The sequence below is a fragment of the Triplophysa rosa genome, linkage group LG13 (assembly GCF_024868665.1).
Source record: "Triplophysa rosa linkage group LG13, Trosa_1v2, whole genome shotgun sequence".
NCBI lineage: Eukaryota > Metazoa > Chordata > Actinopteri > Cypriniformes > Nemacheilidae > Triplophysa > Triplophysa rosa.
This window is the reverse complement of record NC_079902.1, coordinates 16246622-16264315: the sequence shown is the minus strand read 5'-3', so window position 1 is coordinate 16264315 and position 17694 is coordinate 16246622. Positions and strand designations below refer to the sequence as shown.

The window sequence follows — 17694 nt, the reverse complement described above, 5'->3', positions numbered from 1 at the left end:
ATGTATGATAGAGGAAGTGAGTAAGGGTGCAATAAGTTCTGTTCCTCTATGTTGTTTTCTTAGTGTTCAACCTCAGTACCCCCACTGTACAGCTTGTGTTCATTGAGTATTTTAAAATAGAATACTAACAAAGAGCATTTATCTAAACGTTTATTTTTTGTTTTATGTTGTAGGAAGAGTATAAAGTATTGTTAGGGTTTAATTGTGCTGGTTTATTGGAAGCATTCTGAAGATGTTTTAAGATACAAGAATTCTGAGAACCAGACTTTTTTTGTTTTTCTCAGAAGTTAACCACTGAAGGGTAACATGATTTGATCAAAAGGGGTTTTGTGTGAAAGTAGAGTCTTTGTAAATTTTTATCGATTGGTATTTATACAGCGGGAAAGTGTTTATTCAGTTTTTTGTACTGATTATTGTTCATTAAAATGTAATACGTGTATCACTAAAATGTGTTGAGCACATTAAACGTGAGAAATGCAGAGTATAAGAGAAAAGGGAAGAAGTTTCCACTCTCAAAATGAGAGAGAAGTGTTCGCTTGTTTGTGGTCTAACAGTCAGGAAGTAGCAGAAACCCACTGCTCGGTGATGCATTTCCTGTCACTGCAAGATTCACAGGTCAGTTAGTGGCTGTTCTGTTTCCTTTTGCGTTTATCAGTCTTCATTTTAGTGTTCCTTCTACCAAGGCTTGTGTAAAATGGCACAGATTGTAGAATAATCCTTCGAAGGCACTAAACCATTTTTTTACTAACAAAATACAAGCTAAACTACAAACTATGGTTGGTAAAGTATCAGAGGCTTTTAAATGATCTGAATGGCTGTTAAATTGGAAAGCCATCTCATTATTCTCAAAGAAGTCAACTATCAGAGACGAATACAACTCTAGTGCTGATAAACAAGCAAGCGTCTTCACACCCTAATTTAGTGGCAGGGATCTTGCCTTCACCTGTACTCAAGAGGCCATTTACACACGACTGTTTTCAACTAAAAACGGAAAACCTTTTATGCGTTTTGGTTGTTCATTTACACGAAAACAGCGTTTTGGGGGACTGAAAACGCAAACTTTTGAGAATGTGTCTCAAAGTGCAAGTTTTTGAAAACGACGGCATTATCGTTTCCGTGTAAACTCTGATAGATTTACTGCACCACTACAACCAGCGGAGACATAGTATTTATATGCACATTACAATAAACACACATACACGCTGACAAAGTGTATTAAAAGCGCTTTTAGATTAAAACCGGGTATGCGTATGTGCGCAGGCATGTAGTATTTCTTTACAGCGCAACATCGGCATCCACTGGCCTGGCATGCATAATGCATCGTTTTTATTCGTTTCCCGTATCCATGTAAATGCAGATAGTTTTGATAATGCTGTCGTGTGTACGTGAAACTTTTCAAAAACGCAAAGGAAAAAACTTTTCAGTTTTTTTATCGTGTAAACGTACTCTCAGTCTCTTCTTCCCAGCCTTTAATGTTTGGAGAGCTGAGCTCCAGGCTCACAGATAACAGCTCCTGTCTCAGGTGGGTGTGGGGCCTTGACTTAGAGCCTTTTCGACGCCTAGGGGCGTAGTGGAAAAGTACTTGCAATAGAGCAGATTAAATGTGTGGCAACCAATGCAAAGGTAGCAGAAGCTTTCTTCTCGGTCTGTTTTTAGTACAACAGAGGCGGTTCCCTGTTTCGTTGTCGATGTCATTGTTAGATCTTGAAGCAGTGCGTTTGTCTCTCTCATGAGGATGAATGTAGAAATTCTCAGAGATGTTTAAAATGTTTTGTGCAATACATTAAAGGACCAATACTAAAATAGCAAGACATTATTAACTATGCAAGGGAATTTTGCGATTAACTACTCAACAAATTGACGACATGACCCATGCCTGCATAGAGCATTTTGCCAGCTGCTGTGGTAAAGGTTTATCAGTTGTTTCATTGTACTTAGAAGCAGAAGTGGCTTCCAAGAGTTTTCACATTTTTTGCCATCTCTCATTTTGTTAAATTAGCATGCATTTGTTTCACAGGCATTTGACCTGTCGTCTTGACGCATAATACTCTCTTCTCCACTTCTGTAAAGGGGTGTGTAATGGTGTTACTTTCACATCACTTTTTCAGTCCAAGAAATGTCAGAATAGACAGCGTTTTGCTTGACGTTGTAAAGGAGCAGGCTATAAGCTTCCTTCAGGGCTGTTTAGACATTGCAACCTCATTGTTATGATATTATACCATTGACGGTGAATAGATGGTAGTCCGCTGAGTCGCTCAAGTTTATCCAACCCCTGACAGCCCCACGTTCATTATCACAGCCTTACAGGACTTGACTTTGTTGAAGCACCACATCCTCCCAGGAACTGGCCTAAAACCGGCATGTTTGGCTGAGTCATGCAGATGACCTTGTTGAAAGAGGCTTTGTCCTCCATATTGATTGAAAGGGTGCTGTTGGCATGAATCCACCCCCAGTGTTTCTCTTCCCCTTGGCAAGTGGGAACAAGGCTTCAAATGCTTCAGCACAATAACTCACTAGAGGTGTTTTTAAAGCGTTTTGGATGGTGTGTGGAGCATTGAGGTGCATGTTTGGGTGAAAAGATTGAGACCTGGCGTGTTCTGAAATGCTAGGAATGCCAGTCCTCCTTCCTGACCGAGCTGGAAAAGAGCTCCAAATTCCTCCCTTTTTTCTCAGAGTCTATCTCTCTCTGAAAGGTTTAAGAATCCCAAGCGATTTTGAGGGAGCCTCAAGAGCAGTTATTCTTAAATACTTTGACATCACTATTGCCAATTTGCCATGACATCACTCCCCACAGAGTATAACAGGGAAGCGTTTCGCCCTTGCCAAAGCCTCCATTTTTGTCCATCTTGGTTACATCATCGAAATGTGTCAGCTTATATTTATATAATAAATTTGTAAGCCTGCCCATTAGCAATCAATATGTTATGCCTATGTTTGATGAGTATTTTCATGTTTGAATTTGCGCGATCCTTCATTAAATTCCAGGGCGACTCATGTCTCAGTCATTCAATGGGCTTAAATTACCTCCTTTCATGGTCAACATTGAGCTCAGCTGAGGACTCTTTAGCGAGGGGAGGGGGTCGACAGGGTCATGGGGTAAGATCATTCATCCTTCTAAACCAGAGGTTCCCAAACTTTCATTCCAAGACCCAACGAAATATTTTTAAATGGAAATGAGGGAGTAAATACACATCAGTTATCTTTTAGTAGAGTAGTATTTTCATTTACTTGTAATTGTGAATGAAATATAAGTTAACATGCAGTCAAGCGACCACCAGCAAGTGACTTGACTGCAAGTGTGACCCATCTTAAAGGAATCGTTCACCTTCAAAATGAAAATTCTGTCATTATTTACTCACCCTCTTGTCATTTTAAACCTGTATGACTTTCTTCAGCTGCACAAATTAAGATGTTTTGAAAAATGTTGGTAACAGAAAACCGTTGGTCCCCATTGACTTGCATTGGTTTTGTGTCCATACAATAGAAGTCAATGGGGATCAACAGTTTTTGGTTACCAACATTTTTCAAAATATGTTCTTTTGTGTTCTGCAGAAGAAGAAAAGAAATCGCACAGGTTTAAAATTACAAATGTTGACAGAATTTTAATTTAGTTGGTGAACTATTCCTTTAACCCCTGAAAACCCCTACTTGCAGTGAGCTTCGGACTTTATATTTACTTTTTGACAACATGGCCTGGGCTGTTTGCCACCTGTATCAGCTGCTGCATTAAGACAATTAGAAACTTGGAAGGATGATAACATCACAGCATTTTTCACGTATTTTGAGACGCCGTGAAGTTTAGCCATGCATACTGATCATGTATCCCTAGCAGCCCCACCCTGCTGACTGTTTGCTTATTGAAGTCTTGAGTACTGAGTAAGTCCAACACGCCCCTCCCTCTCGGCCTCTCTGGATGACGTGCGGCAGGCCGGCTATGGCCCCTGCTTAGGCCCGTTTGTTTGTGTATGTGTTAGAACAAGGCAGCTGTTGTCATGTTCTCTGCTGTTATACATTAGCTGCCGTTGTGGTGACAGAGATCATTCGCCACGTGCCCTGGCTAGTTACCACTGGGAGTCCTGTAGAGGATGATGGGAATTAGCGTGGAAAGCAGCGTGATGCGCACAATTACAGATTTGCACAATTTTGCTCCCCACCAGGCTCATCTCTGTCTGCGAAACACTCCCAGCAATCCACTATTACGCTTTCATTTGCCATCACATCACCGTCAAATGGTGTGAATGACTTCATTACTCAAAAGCAAGACCGTAGGGCTCTCAGTGAGATTGTCTAATAGAATTTCAAGCTGCGAGCTTTGGCTGTTGCATGCGCAAACAGGGCTTTTTGAAAAAGAAAGAAGAACTGAAAATAAGATGCGAGGTGATTTTGAGCCTCATGGTAAAGGGTGAGGTAGAACTTTGACATTATGCTCTCGATCGGCACTGTGGCCCATTGTGACCCTTGGCTAACGCTATGGAGACCTGAAGGGTGACTGTTTTTCCAGACTGCACGCACCCTGTGTGTGGTCTTGTAAAAGGGGCATCCTGATAATCTGATAATTTATATAATTTTTATAGAAACATACATTACACTGTTAAAGTCTTAGACACATTAGATGCTTCCATCTTTGCTTTTATAATTTTTTTAATCTTTTTGCTTTAGTGTTTTGTTTTAGTAGGAAATAACAATACAGAAGTCCAAAAATTAAAGGCAAAAAAATAAAAATTCTGTCATCATTTACTCGCCCTTGATTTATTCCAAATCTGTACACATTTTTTTTGTTCTGATGAACACAGAAAGATATTTGGAAGAATGCTTGCAACCAAACAGTTCTTGGTTACAATGGTTCAAGTGAATACCATTGTAACCAAGAACTGTTTGGTTACAAGCATTCTTCCAAATATCTTTCTCTTTGTTCATCAGAACAAAGAAATTTATACAGATTTGAGGGTGAGTAAACTTTAGGGTGATTATTTTTGAGTGAACTGTTTCTTTAAATGTAACATTCTACAAAAACAAACAAGACATGCTATGAACATCCTACTTGGAAATTACTGTACTGATAAATGTTTTAGTCGCGTGTGACAAAATGCTGTAAAATAAGGATGTTTTCAAGAATAATGCAATGAAAACACATTTAACTTAAAGGAACAATATGGCATTTTTAGGAGGATCTATTGACAGAAATACAATATAATATACAAAACTATTTCTTCAGAGGTGTATAAAGACCTTACGTAATGAACCATTAAGTTTGTAATACCTTAGAATAAGCTATTTATATCTACATACAGAGCGGGCCTACATGCATTGAATTCTCCGCCATGTTTTGTACAGCAGACCTAAACGGACAAACAACTCTACAACACGCGTTTCCTCTTCCTCTCCGCTGCGGTATCATGGTGAAACAGATCGCGGGATGATCTGTACGGATCGTGCTCTCCGGTGCGGAATGCATGTGGCCCGTGGATTAACTCAAAATTTATTCATCATTGCCCACACGCTCTCGCTCTCTCTCTCTCTCTCTCTCTCTCTCTCTCTCTCTGCCTCTCTCTCTCTCTGCCCCTCTCTCTCTCTCTCTCCAGTATCTGGACGAGTACAATATTAAAGCGGTTCCAGATAAACAATGATGCTCAAAACTGCTCCGTCACACAGCTAAAATTACAACAACAACATATCTTGGTATGTTAGTATGTTACTCACATATTGATCCGAATCAAAGCATCCTCCTCGGGGAACGATCTTTCTCTCCAACGACTCTCTCTCTGCTGGAAAGTATCTCCATAGATATCTGTGAGTATCTCTGCTAAAAGACTTAATCCTAACATGTCTCTGCTGTAAAGTCTTTATAATATTAAAACAGGTCCTAGCTCCTGCCTAACTTTTATCCTTCTTTTTAAACTTAAAATCCACAAACCTTTTATTTTATGTAATACATAAGACATCGCTCTTTCTACAGTCTTTCTAATGCCCGCAAAATCTCTTCCCTGCGTCAACATGAGAACGACATCTTTTTGTACTGTGGTGGCCGCCGTCGTGTTTGGACTGAGCGATTCGTGGCAAATCTATAATACAACGCTAGTGGCCGCTGTTAATTAAGAACTGCGCCTTTAACCAAATCAAAATTGGTGTGACCAACATCTGCCTTTAAAACAGTGTTTGTCGTTGGTACACCCGCACAGTTTTTAAGGTAGCTTTGCAGGAAGGATCTTGAAGATCTTTTTGCAGTACTTATGGATTTAGGCTGTGTCTTTTCTAGTGCTGTCAAACTTGTATTTTATGAAATGAATTAAACTTCTATTTTAATGAATTATATTATGCAGTAATAATATGTAAACACTGCCAAATCTTTTGTCACAAACTCAACTGACAGGCAGTAATTGCACAAAAATTATGCTTTGTTTTCTTAAGAGGTGCAGCTTTTAGTAAAGAGCTGTGGTTGTTTTCTTTATATCCTTTTTGCATAGTGCTCGTGTTAGCAGAGGTGGCGATCATATCACACTGTCAATCCTCCTACCTCCACTGACTGAACCCTCTTAGCCTCAGAGAAACGCAAATGTTAAAACCGTCCATCTAGCGTGTGTTTACATAGAGAAACGGTGGGAAAGGGATGGAAAATCATGTTGTCTTTATGAATGGCCGGGCCGGTCACTGTAGCTGTACAGTAATGAAAACAGGTCGCACCACAACAAAATGTGCACTCACACAAATGCTCTCAAATATAGTTATATATATTTTGAGGTTAAATATAGGGAGCATATGCGACTAAAATGGTCGCAATTTCGAGCCAAGCACTCCATCATGCCAATTGCATGAGGATATTGTGCTCTCAAGAGACAACATATATATATATATATATATACAATAGAACAAATATTATCACTATTCTTTTTAATCCTAAATTAACTTGGTTATAATGACTCTGTTTGGGCCATACTGTCTTGACTTCTTCAAACGAAAATCATACTTACATTTACGCATTTGACATACGCTTTTATCCAAAGCGACTTATATTGAATAGTACTATACATTTATTTCTGACTGTGCAATCCCCTGGGATCGAACCCATGACCTTGGCATTGCTAGCGCCATGATCTAACCACTGAGCCACAGGAAAGCTTATTACAGTTAATGGCAAGGAATGTTTAAAATATATTTATATTTCCAACTGACACACTTAAGCAAATCTGTTTTCACAACCACTTATATTGTCTTCAAAAAAGGTGTTATAATCTAGTTTCAATGAATAAATGTGTTACGTCCGTCCAGACACTCTCAGAGACGAGAGAATGGGAACAGGGTGCTCCAGATGTTGGCCGCATGCTGTGGGAGAGGGAGGCAGGGCACTGGGACTCTGGGGGAGCCCGTCTGGTTAGCGATAATAATAGGCTGGCCTTCTCTGTTTTGGCATACCCCATCCTGTTTCTCTCTTCCCCTCTTCCCAGGGGAGATGCTGCACAAGGCCACATGTTGAGGACAAGACTCCAGCAGCTAAAGGGGTCTTAGTGACAGCCAAAACTAAGTCTTAACAGAACATTTGTTTGACCTTTCTCCCACCCACTCTCCCACACAAACCACCGAGCTATCTTTCTCATGTTCTTTAACTGCCTCCCATTATACCCCACCCCCCCTACCAGACACCATTCAACATAGTATGCACTTGTTGACACACACACACTGTCCTTTCAAAGCAAACAAGCTCCACCCTGCCATAGAGGAGACAGGCCGCCCCACTACCATTTTACACCCCCCTCAGTGGTTTGCCAAACCTCCTCACCTCTCCCCGCTGCATTCATTTAATCTTTAACCAGACACCCACCCTGTGACCATGTGACTGCTTTTTAGGGTTCCTCACGAGTGATATAGTGGAGTGGTTGTGGACTTTGGAATAAGGGCTTGTTCTGGGCTCCTCTGCTCATGTGACTGATAGTCCAAGCCTGTTTACAGTACCCCTTTGATCAGGCTGGGTGATCTCATATGCCCCCCTTCCTCCACACTAGCACCACCACAACCAACCATAGTCTTATCACAGCTAAACTTGAATAAATTCTTGCTTTTTTAAGCCTGCTTGTTTGCAGCACATGTATGAACTATACAAGATGTTGCAATTTGCTGTAAATTTCCTAAAAACATAACCTCTATCATTGACGGATTGATGCAATAGTTGTGATTTCCTAGGGTAAATGACAGTGAGGAGACAGTGCTGCTGGAGAGCAACGCGCATTTTTCCACTTTGCCATTTTTATTCTGCCCGGCCAGACTTCTTTCGAGTCTAACTATGAGGCAGCTCCTGGCAGTCTGACACTGGTGAGCCGACTGTCTCCCCCGGAGTGAGTGAATGCTTCACAGAGTCAGAAAATTAGCCCCTCGCCTCAGGTCCCAGCGGTATCGTCTCGTCTGGCCATCACAGCCCTGATGATGTGATGCAGCCCATTTTGCTCAGTCACAGTTCCCTAATGTTCCTTTTCCTCTTTGTTTTTCTCTCTTTTCCCCTTGAAGGTTTAGATGCCCCAGACGCAGCTGGAGCAGGACTGTTTCCCAGAGCAACAAGAACCCGTATCTCCACTGCTCTATTGAGTCCACAGCCACACTCTCCATCTCTTCAGCTGGATTAAAGTCAGGAGCGTGCAGGACCAAGAGTTTTTGCCGAGGTTTTGCCATCAGAGTGTTTCCTGTGTCGAGGGGTGTGGTGCGGAGCGAGGCGGTCCGGGGAGTGTACTAAGGGATAGGAACCCTCTTCCTGGCAGCCTGTGTCCTACCCTCTTTCTCCTTTCAACACCATGACCACTGCGGTCCAGTCTAGCGAGCTTGTCTTTGAGTTCGCCAGCAATGGGATGGATGAAATCAATCAGGTACATCACAATCAAGTTTGTTGTTTTCTGTGTGCACGGAATATATCTGACATCCGGTTGACCTAAAAGCCCCCAAATATTTTGATTCCAGAAATCGTTGTTATTAGGCATGAAAACTTGTGGTTTCTCTGTGTTTAGATACTATATTTGTACCTTCAGATGCGTGGGGTGGGTTTAAAAAGGGAGATTGGGGTGTTTTGAGGGGTGAGCGGAGGTCAGTGCCTTTGATGAAGGGTGGGAGGGGAGGGTGGAAGGTGGAAAATGAAGAGAGCGAGGAAAGGGTTCGGAGATGGATGTGTGGGTTGCTGGCAGGGTTTAGATGGAAAGACTGAGATGCTGGAATTGCCAGTCAGTCTGTGTGTTTGTACTGCTGTGAGAGTGAGCGGAGCTGGGAATAACGGTACCATTAGAGGCAAAGGACTAGTTCACACAAAAATGACTTTTCTTTTATTACTATTATTTTTTGTTAGTAAACGGATTGTTCATAGTTAGAAATTACATTTTTTTAAAATTATTTACTGAACCTTGTGTCATTTAACATGTATGACTTTGTTTGGTACATTTTTGAAGAATCTACTGTCTCTTCTTTCATAAAGTGGAAATGGTTAGGGCCAAACAAGAAGTTTACAAGTGTCAATTCGATGTTATAATCCAAATAATCTCATTGCTTAGTTTGAGAAACAGACCAAATGATGAATTAGTCATATTTACCACGTGTATTGTACTTTATCGGCGTTTTGTCATTTTTGACCTTGACTGGCCAAAAAAGATGTAGATCAACATGAGGGTGAGGACTTTTGTATTTCTTTAAAGGAACAGTTCACCCAAAAATGAAAATTATGTCATCATTACCTCACCCTCGAGTTGTTCTAAATCTGTATAAATTACTTTGTTCTGTTGAACGCAGAAAATATATATTTGGAACCAAACAGTTCTTGGCCACCATTGAGTACCATAGTAGGAAAAAATACAATGGTAGTCAAAAGTGCCCCAGAACTGTTTGCTTCCCTACATTCTTCAAAATATCTTCTTTTTGTGTTCAAGAGAACAAATAAATTTATAAAGCAAATTTTCCTACTATGGTCGTCAGCGATGGCCAAGTACTGTTTGGTTATAAACATTCTTCCAAATATCTGTCTTTGTGTTCATCAGAACCAAGAAATTTATACAGATTTGGAACAACTTGAGGGTGGGTAAATAAAGACAGAATTTTGGGGTAAACTTTTAAGTGTGTAGCTGTGTTCATGTGGTTGCAATATGTCTGCGTCTGAATTTGCGTCTGTCTGACCTCAGTTGATTCCAGTATCCAAATCTTCATCCTACCTGCGTGTCTGTGTGTTTGTGTCATCATGTGAATAGATCAGGCGTGACAGGACTTCTACTGTGTCCCATGCCTTTTCTCTTACAGGCTGAAAGAAAACGGAAAGCTAGTTTCAGGCCTAACCTGCCCGACCTGTTGCAAGGCAGGGTGGGAGAAGAGTCACGTTCCACCCAGAAATCTACCATTGTGTTGAAACGACACTGGCTTCTTAGTCACTCCCAAAAACCCACCTGCTCTATTACAACAGTCACAAAAATATTCCTTACCAATCGCCCCAAAGTAAGAAATATCCTTCTGACTCTAACTACAAACAATAGAGCTGCCTTTTTGATAGACTATGAAAGATAAACCTTGGTGCTTTATACGTAAGTGTAAATCTTGTGTGTGTTGGGTTTTTCATACACAGCCGTTGTGGAGGAGGAAGATTTAATCTGCCCTTTCTCTTACTGTAATGATTAGCTGTGTTGTACTGAATTCTGCAGTCAATAATTAGCTTCATAAATCAAGTAATTTTGTAATGGGAGTAAAATGCTATTAATCCAATGTGTTTGGCTACTATACACACAACAGCAACTGTGTAATAAATCCAGCAACAATACCATTTTCAGAGACAGTGTTAAAGTATTGATGCTTTCATTTTAGTATGTGCCAGTATTGATAACTTTATTTTTGCTAATGCTGTCATTTTAAAATATATGTAATGTATTCATTACATTTAAAGCTGCAATCCGTAACTTTTTTGGTTAACACAATACTCATCATTATAATTATGATTTATAATTTTAAAGGTCTGGTGTATGAAATTTAGTGACATCTAGTGATGAGGTTGCGAATTGGAACCAACGGCTCACTCCACCCCGTTTGGAATCATAGTGGCTGACACAGAACTAAGATGTTGTCACATTTTCGCTTCTTTGCCGAAGGAGATAACATATTTACGAAACGCACTCTGTAGAGCAGTTTGTCCGTTTAGGGCTACTGTAGAAACAACATGCCAAATTCCATGCAAGGCAACCCGCGTGTATGTAGATAGAAATAGCTCATTCTAAGGTAATAAAAACTTAACGCTTTATTATGTAAGATCTTTATACACCTCTGAAGACATAGTTGTGTATATTATATTGCATTTCTGTCAATAGATTCTCCAAAAAATGTACACACCGGACCCTTAACCGTCAGTTCGATTTAGTTTTTTGACTTCAACTTGCAAGTTCATGTATTTAAAGTTACGGAGAGGCAAAATTTACAAATTGCAGCAAATTTAGGATAGCGTTTTGTCTTTTTCTATTAGAATATAGCGCATATATGTGGATATATATATATAGTATATATATATATATGTGTGTGTGTGTGCACATAGATATAACATTTTGATATTTCAAAAATCTCTCTCAATATATAAAAACATTGGATTTCTGTATAATACATTTATGTCAGACTGTGAAACTTTGCTCACATTTTTGTTCTGTTGGTGACATTGTGTGGCAGCGTTTAATTGTAATACAAACACTGCATGGTTTTATTTTAAAGTATTACAGAAATTATTTGTACTCATACAGGAGTTTTGAGCCCAGTACAGATATCAGTGTCAATTAGTTTTTCCCAGTTTTCGTCTGCCTTTGACAGAGCTTAGCTCAGTCATATCTTTTATAACTGTGTTGTTCTTAAAAGTTACTTGATGCAAGTGCTTTGCATTGCTCTGTAAGGCCCAACCATGTAATGCACTCGTCCAAAACATAGTTCCACATAACTACTGTTAATATTAAGCATCAAATGTGGTCTGATAGCCGTCATTGTTTGGCATCACGCAGCTTTCAGTATTGACAGACAAATTGTTTGTAGATATCACTCGGTATTAGTGAATGATATAAAAACGCAAAATTCATCTGCGACACTGCAAGTAGCGTCTTGTGTTGCATCAACAGCATAGTCTATCATTGTAAATAACATCTAGTAAAGCAGAAGAAAGTAAAAACAGCGGAACATCCCACATGCTCTCAGGTGTATTCACACTATAAGAACACGGAACTGGGCTATGCAAATGCTTTATGTGATATTTCCCTATTATAAATGTGGTATTGATTACTGTCAAAAAGAAGGATGTTGCAGGTTCTGTGCTTTCTGTGCAAGTGTATAGCGTCAGATCAGACGCATTCTACTATTTTGCATCTACCTGTATGAGAGAGGCTATGTAAACTGATCACAGGTTTTTTGCATAATCCATGATATACGTATGATGTCTGCATTACCACAGGATAGGAAGGTGGGAGGATAGCAGGGAAAGTTTAGACGGATGCGGAGAGCAGGAATGCGTCTCCTGCTTACTCAGCAGACAGGGCGAGTGGGACTCGCATGTATATCAGTCCAGCCCAGTTAAAATGCTCCTCGAAGTAAACTGATGACTGGGATCCTTCAAAAGTACTTCATTACTGTCTATAGCTACTCTTGTGTGCAAATCTCTCATTTACTCGCACGAATATACTTAAAAATAGTACATTGAACTGTAACTTTTATTTGATGTATTGCTTGATTAAACAAAAAATGTTGCTCTGGTAATGCACAGTTGTAGACAGAACTCTCCAGTGAATTTGTTTGTAGTTATTTGTATTACACAGTACTGAATGAATCTGACCTTGAACTAAGATCTGGAGAGTCTCTGGGGAAAGTGCCATAACAACAGCGAATAGTCTGAGAATAATGGAACAAAACAGAAATTCCTGCCAAAGGACGATGTAACATGGCTCATGTGTTTCACAATCGTTTATATGGCATAGCAACATGTTTTCAACAGTACAGAAATACTGTTTTACATTGTTTAGTTATTATTATTATTATTTTATAATGACTGCTGATTTTAGACGTGTTGCATTGATTTGTTTTCTTATGGATCACAGTTGAACAGCTGTAAAGGGGATGCCCTCCACTCTGCTGCCATCTTGTGGTAACTTAAGAAAATATACATGAGTTTTACTAAGGTTGCTAAGCAAAAATGTTCATCGTTTACCAAAGTAAACAAAACAGCTCTTTTTGTGTGAAACTAACCCCCTACTTTAAATACAAACTAAATGTGGGTAATATACCAAATTTTACTCTTCAACACGTCTGCGTTCTAGTCTACTCACATTTGACATACATTGGGATACATTGTATAATTTAAGCAGTCTTGAAACATTTAGCCGCCAGAGTGTCAGACTAAAGGTCACAAGTCTTAGGTCAGACTGCTGTTTCTTCTGAATTAGTACTACTGTGTCAGTGTTCACTCATATCTGATACCTTTTGCCTTGTTTGCACGTATCGTCTGCCAAACAGCTAATGAGAGCTGCTATTCAGCTAATCAGATTCTGTTGCTTGCTTGCTCTGCACACAGTCACGCCTCACTCGGTGAAGGATATAGAAAAACCACAGAAATAGAATTCATGTGGAAATGTAGTCTGTTCTGTTCTTTTTTTATCAAATGGTGCAACCCTGACAATGTTACATCAATGCTTTAAGTTTTTTTGTCTTATGCCTCATCTCCATCATAAGGTCCAGGCACCCTTACGTGACAACAAACAATAAATGTGCTTTCAAATAATGCGATGTTTATAATGAGGCTGTGTAAAAAAAAGACTTCCTCTCGTTTTATCTTGTTTATCTTTTACACGCGTTATAGTTGCATTTAATGCTGTGTTAATCTCTTTTCTGACTGGCTTAGACATGTGACAGCAGCAGGATATGAAAACGTGTTGTGTTGTTGTGAAGAGAAAAGTGTGAGCGAGATGAATAAATTGTTAAAGGATTCTTCACTACGTGTCCTTCACACGTACTGACAAACATGTTTTTTCACTTAATATAATATAATACAACTGCAGTTTATTGTAATACCACTGCAAAATTCATGAACATATTCACAGCTAATTATTATAGCGTTAACAGCTCTTATGTTTTTAATTGTAATTTAATTATTCTATTTTTTTATTAGTAAACAAAGCAAAAACTGAATCTCGAAGCGCCCCAGACTGCTCACAAACATAAAAGGCGGACATAAAAACGAAAGAGATGTATTAGTACATGTTGTTGTGTCTATGGTGGAGGTGAAGACCGGTCTCCTGTGGCTTTGGAGTCCAGTACCAGCTATTTCCTCTCTTCCCCCATGTGCTGTTCCACTTTAATCTCCACCCTCGCTCAGGAATGCTACAGTGGAAATGAGGAAGCCCTAACTGGTGTTCCTGGCATGGAGCTCATATCTCTGGGAACAAACAGGGTTGTGTACACAATTCCTTACTGGAACTAGGATACATTCTTCTGTGGCTGTATTGTTACGTCATCTGCTCACAAGGCATCACATGATCTCACACGAGCCTGTCTGAGGCCCATGAATATTGTCTGTACAAGTGACTGAACTGGTTTAGTTTAAAGCCATTATGAATGGACCATTAGCCGCAGCTTGTGAGAATGATAACCAGGATGATTGTGTATAAGAGGCTTTCATCTACAACGAAGGGGCAAATTTATGTTCTACAGCAATTATAGTGCACTTTACGACTTTTCCGCTAAAAGCACCACGTAGTGGTGAATGTATTTGCTGGGTTTTAGATCAATGGCGCATTTACCTCTTTGTTTGTTTGCCTACAGCTGGATGACCCTTCAGTGTTTCCAGCCGTGATCGTGGAGCAGGTGCCCGCCGCTGACCTCATGCAGGTGTACTCTGGATTGGAGGCAGATGAGGTGACGAATGGCATCATGGTGGACACCATTCAGGATGTGGTAGAGGAAAACATCATGGGAGATGTGGGGCTGTCTGGTGAGTCCGACTGTATAAGATCAGCCAATCAGATTCGAGGAGCAGCTCATTTGTAGAAATGCTATTTATTTAATGTGTGTTATTTACGGTATAATTTATATTTTAGGAAACCCATGATCATAGTTTTTTTTAATGAGTTTTTTTTTATGAAATACTGGTAAAATGTATTTACTAAGTGGTTGTTGTGTTTGTCCATAGTAGAGACCCCAGTCTCAGGCGGGGAGGACAATATGGAAACCATTGTGGCAGCTGAGGCCCTGCTGAACATGGAATCTCCTAATAACATCCTGGATGAGAAGCGCATGAGTATGTAATGACTCACTGGCTGTTTACACGCTAATGTTTATTCAGCAGTACTTGTGGGAATACTTTCTGAAAATACAGTATACGGTCTTGTCATGTTAGCACATCCTGATGCTATTTCTTGTAGAAGTTGTTTTTTTCTTATACGTTTTTGAGAAGGTTGCATTGTAAACAAATTCACATTCTTTGACCTCCACTGCTCCGTAGTTCACGCATATGGGAATATACTGGAATCAGACCTGACCTACATTTCCCTGCGCCCGGAGCATCTTTCAAATGGCATGGATGTTACTATGGATGAGGAGACGTCATCGATGGATGAAGTCCCTCAGAGGAACTCAAAGCCTGCCAGAAAGAAAGGTACCATAATCCTCCAGTAGGGGGCGGTGTGCACCTCAGTGTTGCCTGTCTCTTTTTCTGTATCATTTACATTTATGCATTTGGCAGACGCTTTTATCCAAAGCAACTTACATTGCATTATCCTATACATTTGTTTCTAAGTATGTGCAATCCCTGGGATCGAACCCACGACCTTGGCATTGTTAACGCCATGCTCTAACCACTGAGCTACAAAACTAAAATGATTATAACCCCTTTTAGATATTTTTGCATTCTTTCTTACAACTTCTTACAACGTGATATAATGTCGATAAGTTGCTTTACCAGTTGGCGACTTGCTGAATATAACGTCACCTGAAATACTTCATAAACTCTGATAAAGTTTATACTTATTCAGTGTGTCCTGCCCAGTTTTTATGTTGTTTCTACCCTTCTAGACAAAAGAAAATCCAAAAGTGATTTTTAAGAATATTCCAGGGTAAACAAGTAATGTATTTGATGCTCTGACAGCGTCAGAAATTCTTTACCATTTACATTCTTGCAATCTTCCCGTAGTGCGCAAACCAAGATCAGTGCGGCCCTGCTCCCCCATCACCAATCCATCTTTCCCACTGAAGAAAAAAAGCAAAGAGGGCAAAGGTAAGCGTGACCTCAGACAGCCTCATGAGAGTTAAGAGAAAAGGTTGTAAGGTAGCGGATCTCTCTCCCGTATGCGCTGTACGCCGCTCGCCGGGGCTTTGCGGCAGGAGAGAGGCAGGACCGGGCTGCTTAATTGATGAGGTGCTCTCAAAGTGCTGCATTTGTGAGGGAACTAAAAGTGATAGTGGGCTGGAGGGCACATCGATGCTGTCCTGATAGAGGCCCTTATGCATGCGTACCGTTCCCAGCTCAGAGAGGAGACCGGACGCATACATATACATCACCCTGACACTCCGGTCTGGTCTCTCTCCAGTCCCGGTTGCCGGGGAAGCTGTTTTTAACCACTTCTGGCCAAAGCACACGACAAACAAGAATAATCTACTGCCAAGCTCCTCTAATTAATTTCCAGCCCGGCTCAGGCTAGCTCGAACTCGGAATTGATTTATTAAGGTTATGAGAACGAATACAATAATTGCACCTCTGCCAATTCAGGTTATTAAATAAAACCTGAGGAATCAGGTGTGAAATATGAAAGACGGTTAAGCGTTTTATAAGTCTTAACTTTTAATGAGTCGATGGAGGAATAAAAAAAGACCTTTATTCTTATAGGTAACACTATCTACCTGTGGGAGTTCCTTCTGGCCTTACTGCAAGACAAAAACACCTGTCCCAAATACATCAAGTGGACGCAAAGAGAGAAAGGCATTTTTAAGCTGGTCGACTCTAAGGCGGTGTCCAAGCTGTGGGGAAAGCACAAAAACAAGCCTGATATGAACTATGAGACCATGGGCAGAGCGCTGAGGTGAGTCAACGTCTAAACATACATCACCCAAGGGGACCAATCATAGTCAGAGAAACTGCTTTTCTTGAACTCCTATTTCCTTTTTCTCTTTAGGTACTATTACCAGAGGGGCATACTGGCCAAGGTTGAAGGACAAAGGCTTGTTTACCAGTTTAAGGAGATGCCCCAAGACTTGGTCATTATTGATGAGGAAGATAGCCAAGGGGGCGACCCCAGTCCCGGGTACGCAGGGCACCGCTCCGCTCCTCACGGACGGGGGATGGGGCGTGGGACATCGCGCGCACAGGGGAAAAACTCAGGAAACACGCAGGCCAAATCGGTGAAAAGAGAAATAAGCCCTAATTTGACCAGCAACAGAAGACAAGCAGAACAGCTGCTGCAGACGGTTCACGTTCTTCAGCCGAATCAGGGAGCTGCAGTCCCTGCGCCTACACACTCCATAAGGTGAGAAGCGTGCCGTGCGTCTGCACAAACACCCAGTATACACCTCAGATGTGAGCAGGAGGTGTAGAGATGTATGTTCGTGTGAGCTCATGCTTTGAAGCCTACTGCCAACATAGGCAGCTGCCTTTTTAGGCAACATCCTAAATGACATTAAGCCTTGTAAGTGACCTTTAAAATGCACAGCAAATCCGGTTGATTCCATTAGTTTGACGTT

General features: G+C 40.6%; 1 protein-coding gene across 4 annotated transcripts in view; it reads left to right on the top strand.

Annotated features, from left to right (window-relative positions):
• Positions 1-17694, top strand: part of elf1 (E74-like ETS transcription factor 1) — a 42318-nt gene that overhangs the window by 21395 nt on the left and 3229 nt on the right. For 3 of the 4 annotated variants that reach the window (XM_057349549.1, XM_057349548.1, XM_057349550.1), the window contains exons 2-8: positions 8497-8849; positions 14785-14953; positions 15152-15259; positions 15464-15616; positions 16151-16234; positions 16844-17036; positions 17130-17480. In XM_057349549.1, coding sequence (XP_057205532.1) covers positions 8778-8849; positions 14785-14953; positions 15152-15259; positions 15464-15616; positions 16151-16234; positions 16844-17036; positions 17130-17480 — 1130 coding nt within the window. In that variant the 5' untranslated portion in view covers positions 8497-8777. The remainder of the gene's footprint in view (positions 1-8496; positions 8850-14784; positions 14954-15151; positions 15260-15463; positions 15617-16150; positions 16235-16843; positions 17037-17129; positions 17481-17694) is intronic. The other variant, XM_057349551.1, reaches the window with a different exon arrangement.